This window comes from Toxorhynchites rutilus, chromosome 3, assembly GCF_029784135.1.
Source record: "Toxorhynchites rutilus septentrionalis strain SRP chromosome 3, ASM2978413v1, whole genome shotgun sequence".
In the NCBI taxonomy this organism is placed as follows: domain Eukaryota; kingdom Metazoa; phylum Arthropoda; class Insecta; order Diptera; family Culicidae; genus Toxorhynchites; species Toxorhynchites rutilus.
The window spans coordinates 45,073,956-45,086,071 of record NC_073746.1 but is presented as its reverse complement, the minus strand read 5'-3'; the positions used below and the strand labels follow the sequence as shown (position 1 = coordinate 45,086,071).

At 36.7% G+C, this 12,116-nt stretch overlaps 1 protein-coding gene across 1 annotated transcript in view; it reads left to right on the top strand.

Moving 5' to 3' along the window:
• The window catches only part of LOC129778257 (serine protease filzig), a 139,398-nt gene extending 127,849 nt beyond the window's left edge, over nucleotides 1–11,549 (top strand). The window contains exons 6-8 of the mRNA XM_055785051.1: nucleotides 2,198–2,313; nucleotides 2,596–2,715; nucleotides 10,783–11,549. Of these exons, the coding sequence (XP_055641026.1) occupies nucleotides 2,198–2,313; nucleotides 2,596–2,715; nucleotides 10,783–10,947 (401 nt within the window). The 3' untranslated portion in view covers nucleotides 10,948–11,549. The remainder of the gene's footprint in view (nucleotides 1–2,197; nucleotides 2,314–2,595; nucleotides 2,716–10,782) is intronic.
• Nucleotides 11,550–12,116: the final 567 nt, after the last annotated feature.

The following is a 12,116-nucleotide window of genomic DNA, read 5'->3' as shown; positions in this document are numbered from 1 at the left end:
TACAATTCTTCCACAAGTGTGTATATGTATGACCATCATATTTAGCGAATAACTATACGAAAGTCAAACATTTATATTTTGCTTTTGAACGTACATATGAATCTAACGACGAATATATCGACGACTAGTTAATATATGGATCCGTTCAATCCAGTTACAAAAGGGACTGAAATGAAATAAGAATAGTCCGGTAATGATCTTATGCATTATATTCAATAAATATTCCACGCCACTAACAATAATTTATATATCATTCAATAATATTCTAGAATATGAAAAAAGGCACTTGTCCAAAAAAGTTACTCCTATACTCGCGTCGGTGTGTCAGACCAAAAGTGTTAAAAAAGTGGCACACGTCTCCTTCGTACCAACACATGCGATACGCTAAACGATGACGAACGACGAATAACGAAGCTAGAGAGCAAAGTCGTAGTGTTGATATTTTCTGAGAAATGAACGAATTATTGATTTCTCGGTCTAACAGACCAATGCGCGAGTATAGGAGTGTTAAAGTCAGAAAACACCTCTCTCACATAAAAAAAAATTATCTACTATCTCTCAGGAGGATATATATATAAAAATTCTTCTACGCATACGTTCAAATTTCAACAATGACAGAGTTATAGAATTTTTTCCTTGTTTCGGACTCTGTTGCCTCAAACTGGCTCTACATTCAAAAGTATGCTACGGAAGACGATTCAGTTGCTTCCATTTGAAAGATGAGAAAATTTAGTACATGATATAATAATGTAACATCTAAATTAGTGGATTTAAATAACAGTTTGTAAATGAAAAATTGAAAGTTAGGAATTTTTAATGTGTTATTATTTTCAATTTTCTCCTAAAAATTCATATTAAATTTGATTTTTCTATTAATCAAATTAAAGCTCTCTATTTGCTCTGCAATTTGTTATTTGACACCCAACTTCTATCTTCCTTAATTTCGCTATAAAATTGATATAAACAATTCGTGGTGAAAATTCAAGTAAAATCATCAAAAATCACGATTTTTACCTCATTGTACTTATATCAATGGCGCATGACCAAATTCAATGGCGTGTATAACCGTGAACTCGGTTACTTTTTATGAGCACAGACGTTCTTATAATCTGATTCACCAATCAGGATTTTCTGACTTTATAATGTTTCTTATAAACTGTCTTGGGAAGCGTTGTTTTCATCGATATCATTATCAGTCGAAGATCGTAGGCAGATTTCACGAAAAAAATATTTGAGAATACCGGTTATTCGCAGCATGAAAAAAGTATATATACAATATCTCAATCAAGAAGCGTTCAGTTGTATAAATCAGATTGAGAATTTCAAAGACATTTGGATAAAGATCCTTCAATATTCATGTTTGATTCAATAACTTATTTACAATTTACTATGACAGCGATTGGAGGAGGCAAACGAACAATATTTACACACTCCAATGACATGATCCACACTTTCCGCTATACGGAGAGAGCTCGATATTAAATATTATCATTTTCGTCACGAAGTTAACAGTCATTAGTTTCACGAGACACGTCCCAGAAACAGTCGGGCGATCTGTAACTGACATAATTGTTTGGACTCAAATTATCTCATTCCCTAAGCAGCCCTACAGTGAAAAGACAATCCACTCCTTACACAACCTCTTTTTCGAAAATCAACATTTAATTATCCTCCACGAAACTCTGAAGTAAGACAATCAGGTTACACTTTCAATAATAAATCCAACTCAACGAAACACACCGCTATCTATGCTAGAAAAAACGGTAAAAGAAAAACGCAAAACCATGACCACCGATATATCTTTATGTGGCTAGAAAGTTGGGTTACCTCCCAAAAAAAAACCCCACGATAGTGCAGCAGTGGTGCGCTTGGTATGCTTTACGTGTTTTGCAAGCAGAAATCTTCCCACGTTCTTCTGCGGTACCCGGCGATTTCCCGCAGGAAACAATTGCAATAAATTAACGAGACAATGTGCCAGATCGGATAGAATTTGTGATATTTCGCTTTGGCTTGGGTGCCAACAGTCCCGGAGAGGACCGGGATGGCGAGCCGCTGCGGCGACCAACACGCTAGGATGACATTCAATTTCTCATTTCTCCACCGACGACATCGCGCTTTTTTTTCTTACTCTGAAAACGAGCCACTTTTTTATTCGCGAATGCCATTAATTTAGTCTTTACTGTCGTTTTTCTTACAGTGCCAATTTGCATGCCATCCGACGAAGCTGACTTCACCGGTCGGATGGCAACCGTTACCGGATGGGGACGGTTAACGTACGGAGGCGGAGTGCCCTCCGTGCTGCAGGAGGTACAGGTGAGTATTTGAGGATACTCGGAGAAAAATATTATTCAACTGCTGCAGAAATGTAAAAATTATTTAAAACCCGGCAGAACATTTTTCACGAAGTATATTTTAAGATTTTCCGTCGAAAAGAAAGCACGATCTGAAGGGCAATTTTTGCCAGTCAATCATAATCAACATTCAAATGTAAATTTTAGATTTAAACTGTGTGATTTAGTTTCAATCCTGTACATTTTTTTGTATCTCATCCCCGACAAATCAATAACATTTCTGCGATGTATCCTTCCCGAACAGGTCCCAGTGATAGAGAACAGCGTCTGCCAAGAAATGTTCCACATGGCCGGCCATAACAAAAAGATCCTACCGTCGTTCGTTTGTGCTGGCTACGCGAACGGCAAACGAGATTCCTGCGAGGTGAGTACGGGGCACCGTCTTATGCCAGACGCTATTAAATTAGTATCGATTCTCCGTTCGCAAAGAATGCCACAATGTCAGACGACAAAATGCGACGCGTCGGAACTATATCCATCCAACAGCTCACAATTAGCTAAACAGACGACGGTGGATGATTGAATTTACCACAACGATCGAGGGTGGCAAATTTAATTTGCTTTCGCACACTCTTTTCAGAACCCGATCGTTTTGCTGGGAGGATAACTATTAATTGTTTATTCGGCCAGGTGGCTCCATAATTGATTGATTTAAATTCAATTTTCGATGTCTGGATTTAGTGCTCCGAGCCACGCATAATTGAAAAGGGGTGCACATAATTGGGAAGGGGCTCTAGCGGATCCCAAACCAGATTGTGCATTTGACCTTCATTAATTAATAATCAAGGCACTACCACTGAAAATTTCATCACCTTCCATTTGCTTTTCACATCAATTTTATTAGTTAGTGCAGTGATGTACAATAAAAATAATAACGTTTGTATTGAGGTTGGCATATTTGTGTATATACAAAATACTAATATCACAAAATGCTTATTTCAATTAATATTACATCTAATTGAACAAAATTTAGTACTTCCGGTTTTTTCCCATATTTAATGTTAAGTCATAATTCAAATAATACCTCAAAAATTAAAAATTATGATTTAACACGTTGGGCCTTTAACACCATCCATCCCTAGGGGTTGACATTGAATTTTCCGTCTGGTTCGCACCAGTCTCGAATGGAAAGACCGACTTTTCATTTGGAGAGCGTCGGAACTTGGAACGGCACTAACAACATCATTTTCAAAAAAGTTCAATATCGATCCAAAGAGATTGAAGTGGGCCGGACGGAAAATTCATAGTCGGTTACTAAATTAAATGTTCGATGCAATGATTTAGCGTTCCAACGCATTATTGAAAGAGTGCATATATTATACACTCTGTCCAACTTCTATAAGACCACCCTGATTATATTTCGTTGCAACACAAACAGTTAGCATTTCAACAAGATTCATTCATACATTGTAAAATACTTAGAATGAAGTATATTTAACGTCAATTTCATTCAAAAGAGTTGTTCGTTTATTTATTGTGCTTAAATATGATGATTTCAGCTGTCCAGTTTCTATAAGACCACTTCAAAATTCATGAATATTATCGATGAAAAATTCAAAAAGATAAGCTGATTTACATGTCAATAATTGGTAACCTTGCCATTTCGACTAATAACCTTGAAAATTCGTGTTGGAGCACTATTTGCCAAATTCTGCGGAACGGATTTCTCGATATTTTTCCATGTTTCCGAAATTGCGATTTTGAGCTCTTCAATCGTGGTGTATCGCTGTCTCTCAGTGTAGATTCTGCGTACATGGATTTCCCTAAGGTTTTCAACAGGATTCAAGTCTGGAGAGCGAGCCGGCCAGTCCAAACAATTAAATTTTTGGTTCTTAATCCACTGCTTAGTTTCCTTCCTGGTATGAATAGTAGCATTGTTTCGCTGGAATGTGATTTTTATTTGTGACAATATCCACACAAAAACCATAGTAGTGATGATTTCAGAACATGTATATAATTTTTAAATGATTTGGAAGCTATCTTGAGCTTTCCGGCTGCACAAAATCCCGCTCAAACTATGCACGAGCCTCGACCCAAATTCCTGGTTGAAAAATACTGTTCCTCCTTCCGTAAATCACGCCAGTACCCGTTGAAACCGTCATGACCATCCAAATTGAACTTTTTTCATCAGTGAAGACAACCTATACATTGAAGAACTTTTCGTTATGGCATATAGCAAAATGTATTCATTTGGAAACATTCTTTGTGACAACATACCATGCCCCACTTCCGGTTCATGTAAGCTTTGGCAAATCTCAGACGTTTTCTGATGTGAGATGGTGTAAGATTAGGAGTGTTAACCTTTTAAGCCCTCTTTATGTGAGAATTTTTTACCAACACTTGACGAATTGCCACCCGAGAAACATTTAAATTCAAATATTGCTTTATATGCATAAGCGATTTTTGAGTATTCGAAGCTTTTCTAACCATTTCACGCTTATCCAGGTCAGAGGGCTTCGATTCACGTAAAGGTCTCTCCTGCTTACTGTATTCTTGAGAATTTGTCAAATAATTGAGCACTACTTGATGGGATCGTCCAATCCGACGAGCAATTTCTCTGATACCAACATTTTCTTGTTGAAATCCATCGCTTTGTATTTATTCTCTCTACGTGAGCACTTTTTCCTTCGGCATTTTCCAGATTTATTGATCAAAATAACTAACACAACGGAAAATGTAACTGGTCTCATAGAAACTTGACACTTGAAAAATACAAAAATACAAAAAAAGCTCAGCGCATGCACACACACATGTGAAAATCATGCAGTGTATGGTAATCACCAATACCTACACACTAGGATATAAATTGAAGCATTGTTTGTTTACAATGACACTAAGCAGCAAAATCATCTCCTGGTCTTATAGAAGTTGGACAGAGTGTATTTATCTCGTTGTCTCGTGGTCATAATCTAAATTATCTCAATTATTGATATTATCCACTAAATAAAATCACCGTTGGAATAAATTCGTTACATATTGAAAATTATTTGATCGAGAAGGATTACCTAACCACAGCGGCGTAGTGTAGAGGGGCGGAGGGAAGACAATAAGACAATAAGTTTAAAAAAAAATCCTTCAAGGTTTTGAATGAACATCACGCGTCAGTGATAGATGGTATTATCCAGTGAAAAAGTATAAGGACCTGTGCCTAAGGGCACAAACAAAATCTTAACGTAGGCTCAGAAATTCGTAGATTCGACTAATCTTATATTCCAAATGGTGACTCTGAAACGAGCCGTTTGTTACACGGATTATTACTCTACAAACGAGTTTTGTGAGTTGAAGTGTATAAACATTTCGGAACCAATGAACAAGTCGATTTTAGAAAGTTAAGCGGAAATGAAGACGTAGTCTCACGTCCAAAATTTCTGCATGGTCCATGCAAAAGATTCAGTCTTAAGTTTTTTTTTTCGTTTTAAATGGAAAAAGACTGCTGATTTGAGTAACGATCCTTCACGACTTGTAGAGTAACGGTTGAGATCTCACGAAGTGCATCCCACAATCGTTCGACGACGCTCCAACGATGTCAGGATCGAATGGAGCAGTTCGCGTTTTGTTGAGAAAGTGAAATATAACGGCATGTTCATTGGTTTTATAGACCCAACTCGAAGGAGATTTATGCGCACAACGATGTGCTGATCAAAGTTATTGAAGTTTCGTGAGATTCCGCCGAAAGCATGAATAATAGATCAAGTGCACGAGGTCCTTGTACTAGCAGTTCATGAAACAGTCCGATCGAAAAGACCATTTGATGGTTCCGACCATTGATGGTAATGGCGGATCCTTCGGTTGACATTTGGCCTTTGTTCTTTGGTCTTGAGAAAGACCGTTTGGATACAGCTTGCACTGGAGAAATAAACCGTATGGAAATTTAAAACACACTGGAATACTAACTAAAGGATAGTTTATTTTCGCGATGCTTCACTTTCATAAGTTGGATGTGGAATGAATAATACACTCGATAAAAAAGAAGAACAGAGTTCGAAGTCGAATTTTTTAGGCGATTTCTAAAATGGTGTAACATCGTGAAAAAGCTGAAAAAAAATGAAAACCAACCCATGGAGATGGGATGTACAGCATTTTATAGCTTAATAGGAATTAATAGTTTAGGAATATTATACGAACGTATTTTTATCTTGGTGTGTGTAGATGTAGTGGGAAATTATATCGGGAAGAAATCAACAATAGGTTTCTTTCCGTTTTTTTAATGATTTTGTAAACTAACACAATTATTTAGCCAGCATAATCTATAGCAAATCATTTTTCATTTCATTTAAAAGCCTACAACGTTCCTGTAGGACCTTTCAAAACAGAGATATTTTTGTTTGAATGAAAAATAAACCCCTGTGAACGTTTTTTTCGTCTAACTTTTTTTCTAGTTGATCGATCAAAATTTGAAGTTAATTAGAGGAGCTCTTTATGTAAATTATACCATACATACAAAATACTGTGCGTACCCTCGAAATGAACGATTCACAACTTTCGTTCCTAAACTATTCCTAAACTTGACAATTTAAGCTTTAAAATGATATACATCCCATCTCCAGGCGTAGGATTTTCACGAATTTACAACATTTCAAAAATTACACAAAAATTTCGGCCACGCACTCTGTTCCTCTAATTGTTTTGTCAAGTGTAGAGGGAAGTGAGGGGCTTCCAAAAAACGCTTCCAAATTTTGAAGTTAGTTCGATGCTGTTAAAAAAAAGAGAAAGAGGCTCTTCAAAGTTGAAATTGCTTCATGCTCTACACTCCGACCGAGCTAGAGGTCCGACGAGGAATTCTGCGCCTGACTCACAAAAGTCCGATGTAACGATAAATGACTTTTCTTATCATCATTTTCTAGCTGTCCGACCAATTATTATTTTTATTATTTATTTTTCAATTCAACAATTTTATTTATTATTTTTCAATTCAACAAATTATTTTTCAATTCAACAAAAGCAAATATCTATTCGAATCCATTTGCTGTATTTCTGAACAACAATTCCATGGAAAAATAGTCGAGAAAGAAATCTGATTTTGTTTAAATCTCTTATATTTATTCCTTCTCCAGAAATTGTTAGGACCTTTTTTTTTCATTTCACCCTCAGGGTTCGTCATTCCTAATTATTGTAGTTCTACAAATTGTTTTTCCAGATTTTTCCAAATATACCCATTTTTTTAAAATTCCTTGGTCTCAAACCGCTAGATCGCTGGTACACTCGACAAACAAATTAGAGTAACAGAGTTCGAATTCGAATATTTAAGGTGAATCTGGCAATGAAGTGCTACTGGAGGCAATCTGGCGTAGTGGTAACATCCATGCCTCTCGCGCTGAAGGTCACGAGTTCAATTCTCACTCCCGACATTCTTCCAAAAAATGGAAGTAAAAGTGACGAACCAGCCAAATGAGTTGAAAATCACTATAATACAGATAAAAAAAATAGTGCTACTTTAACTTATTCCAAACTTTGATCAATTGGCTAAAATAATGGCTAAACGGATCAATATGAAACATTCACAGAAGTTTTGAGGATACATTAGGCTAAAAAAAACTGCTAACATTCGAAATTACTGCAATATTTACAAAATAACAGAAAATTTTCTAGAACACCAAAAAAAACTTGTTCACTGAGTGGCGCTCTTTAAAGTGATTCAAAAATTTAAAATTACATGGAATTGCTGTATAACAATAAAACTGATTATATGATAAAAGCTTTGGTTGTATTGAAAAAATATCTTATGTGAAACAATATGTTTAATTTTAAACAGTATCCATTGAAAAACGAAAGTTCGAGGTTTTCGAATTGCGACGCGACCATTATGCATCATTAAAGACGAATGGGTAATCAATGCATTTTCATTCAAATAAAAATATCTCGGTATACGTTAGGGTGCTAATGAATGTATGGGAAAAAAATCGACCCTAAAAGTTCAAAAAGTAACCGTATACAAAATGTTCTCCACCTCGAAAAAACACCGTTTGCCAAATTACAGCTCAATCGGACTTAAGGAAGAGTGGCGCAAAGCGGTTTGTTGAAAATCGAAAAATCACCCAAGGAAATCGGGGTTTTCGAAAAATATTTTTTGATGCCAAATGTCTTAAAATTGCATGAAACCTCGAGATCTAGTGTCATCTCGAATTTTTCGGAATACGAAACGAAACGTATGGTTTAGGTTGCCAATGATTTTTCATTCAGAACTTGCTACGAAATGTTGATTCGCACCCTATGCAAAATATTAGCTCATTCGAACTTCATTCACTGGTGTCACAACGTTACAATTTGAGTTTTTTCGAAAACCGAAAAATCACCAGAAATCGGGGTTTTTAAAAAAAATTGATGCCAAATGTCTTAAAATTGCATGACACGTCGAGAATCACCGACCTTCTAATAGCAAATAGAAAGTATTTCGAAGGGTGTATATCCGTTAAGTATAAAAGCAAAAAATTTGGGGGCAGTTTATAATTTTTCCATAAAGCAACATTTTTCTACAGATGTCATTCATTAAAAAATCAACTGAAATAAGGCGACATAATTTAGGACCAGTTCCTCGTTTCGGCTGTTTCGAGTGTTGTTTCGACCGATTTTTGAAGAAAATTGATTGTTTCTCGATGGTATTTTGTGTTTTCCGAATCCTGGTTTAAATTTTCGAATTCTATGATGGGTCGCGCGCATAATTGCGCGGTTCATCAAAGACAAAGGGATCATTTTTCACTCAAACTGAAATATCTCTGTATAGGAAGGTCCTACAGGATCGTTCTAGGAACTAAATGAAAGCTTGTTGGATGGGAATTTTCAAGCATAAATTGCTTAAAAATGATCTTTTTCTATAAGCGTTTTGATGAGAACCACTGACGAAAAGTACCCACAGATGATTTTTGAACATGTTATATCAAAAAGGTTCAAATTTAATTAAATAATATTATTATTTTTCCTCAAAAAAAAAACCCGGTGATCAATTTGTGGATGACGGTACCAAAGTACAAGCCACGGGTATGAAACGCAAGAACTCCTTCTGCAACCCAAATTTTCTGGGCGGCTGGATTTCTGCATCACACAGTTCAGCATGGATTTGGAAGTGGATGTCAATCGAGTATTCTGGCAATGTTTCGGTGTTGGGATATGCTTTTCCTAATCAGTTCTATCTGTAATGTTTCATTGGTAATTTAAAAATTCACAAAAGTCAAAACACAAAAACATCACAGTGACCAGTGAAACAAAATCTCTAAATGAAAACAGTTGAAAGATCTCGTAGAAGACTCAACTGCTACTCTGGATATGCTCACAAAACTTCGGTCTTCAATAAAATAGGTTCTACTCTTAAACATAATACACTGAATAATTCTGTTTCTGCAACTAAATAAAATTTTTCATAAATTTTATAAATTTTATTATTGTGAAAAATTAATCAGGACGCCCCAAGTAGATCTCAAAATCAGAACAGATGGTCACCCTATTTGATGTGTCATTTCGGAATACAACTGGGGATTATATGGGCACTACAATTGTTTAGACCATTAGCAATGCAGAGAAAATTTCCATCGTCTTCGGTATGAATAGCGTTGATCCGAGATAACGCGCATTCTATCACATAAATAAACCAAATATTCAAACTTTTTCCAATCAGCAGTCGTGTGTCTTATAAAGAAAATACATTAATTCAAGCTCCTCGACTAGATTAATGAGTTTTTCTCAATAGCCTGGCGGATGTGTATGCTGCAAATTCCTATTTATGTTTTGATTCGATAGAGTTTTCCACTTTAAAATTTCCACAGAAATCACCCGGCAATAAATCCGATTTCCACTCATCTGCCTCCCAGTGCCAGTGAGTGAATTCGAAGAACTACCACTCTGCTAAATAATACCGCACAGTCGAATCGATTCTATGATGTGTTTCCAATTCCAACTTATGTCTGCCCATTTCATAACTAATGCGGGATTGCGGTTTGCCGGAGCCTGCCATCTATCGTGGTTGTTCCAAATTCACTGAAATTGGTCATTTATCGTATTTTTGGTTCCACATAAATTCCGACCAAGTTTGCTGATAAGCTCTATCGGACTCTGGAAACGAACTAAGTGAACAGTGGAGTTTTTTTTTAGGTTCCAACTGAAGCACCTCCCAGGGGCGCCCAAACCCGCAACCACAAAGCTGTTGCCTTAATTGCCTTCCTTCCGGGAATCGACTCCACAGCGCAAAGCTGTGGCATGGCTACCGACATTAAAGTCTATGGTTTTTCTTACCAGCAAAATGTCAATCCAAGACATTGAACTCGGTATTATGCGAGCTTCTTCCTAGCCGACAGGCAAAGACGCCACACCACCGAAGAACTCATATTCGAACCAGATGTCCGGGAATATTTACTTTTAATTACTTTTCATCTTCCTTTTAATCTCCCATTTTAAAAGTTTCCATATTAATTAGTTGTATTTTATTCATTTCCAACCACAGGGAGACAGCGGCGGCCCACTGGTGCTCCAGCGTCCGGACGGCCGCTACGAGCTGGTCGGCACGGTGTCCCATGGAATTCGATGTGCTGCCCCCTACCTGCCCGGCGTTTACATGCGAACGACTTTCTACAAGCCCTGGCTGCGAAGCGTCACCGGCGTCAAATGAAGCGCAGTAGCAAGTAGTTGGAAGAGCAAAAACACGAAACACGAACGAGCGAGGATGAGGTGTCCTTTCCAGCATCATCCTCTCCCCCGGAACTCTCCACGGTTGAGCTAGTGTGTAATGGCGCGAGGAATGCATTTTGGAAAGAAAGAGCGCTTGTGTGGGTGTCTGTTTGTGTGAGCCACGAGTATTAGTATGGATGTTTGTTTGTACGTTTGTATGTATCATCTTTTTGAGCACTGATGCGCATCTATCGACTGGACGTAAAGTTTTTTTTTTCGAGCGCTCGCAGTTTCGTAAAGAAGTTACGTTTTAGGGAACAAATTGCAATACTTTATCTATAGTGAATGGATGTAATTTGGAGTCATTGTTAAAATTAATTTATTATTGTTGTTAGTTATTAATTAAATTATTCTCTAGCCTGTACTTGAAGAAGGGGAAATGAACAGAATACAAATCAAGTGAACAGTGGGGCAAATGGGCGGTGTAAAAATGTGATTATTTTAATTTATATCGAAGAAGAAAAGTAAAGATAACTATTAAAGAAATTTAATAAATGTATTATTTAAGAAATTATTTATCATGCGATTTGTTCACCAAACTGAATGTTAGTGGCTGCTGGCATTAACTAGATTATACACGAATGCCTGCAGTCACGGAAGTTTTCAATAGAGCAACAAAGGAGTTAATCGTCCTGATTCCGTGCAAAACTAATTGAGGATTGCTGGAGATATTATGCTAGCAAATTGGTATCATTAGGAGGTAATTAATTAAACATTACACTGGCGAACTTGCCCAGCAAATCGTTTTCATGGTGAAGGATAATCATACTTTCGTGAGAACATATAGGGCTTCCCCATATTGAATATTAAAAATGGAGACGCGATGTATAACTTAAAGATGTAAAAACCAACAAACGCACACGCGACTCCACACTATCTTGAAGACTATTTTATTATCAATGAATTCTTAAGTTGTTTCAAATCTTCAAATTTAGAATTTTATTGGAAATAGTTGTAATCAGTGCGGGGTGAACCTTCGTTTCAGGTCTTCTTTTTTATTTTTATGTATTATTAGTGTCGTTCTCGATCAGCTTGCATCGAGAAGTACAGTTGATTATACAGCGCGGACTCGATTATATACAGTTTTTGATTTCTTTTCACTGTATATAA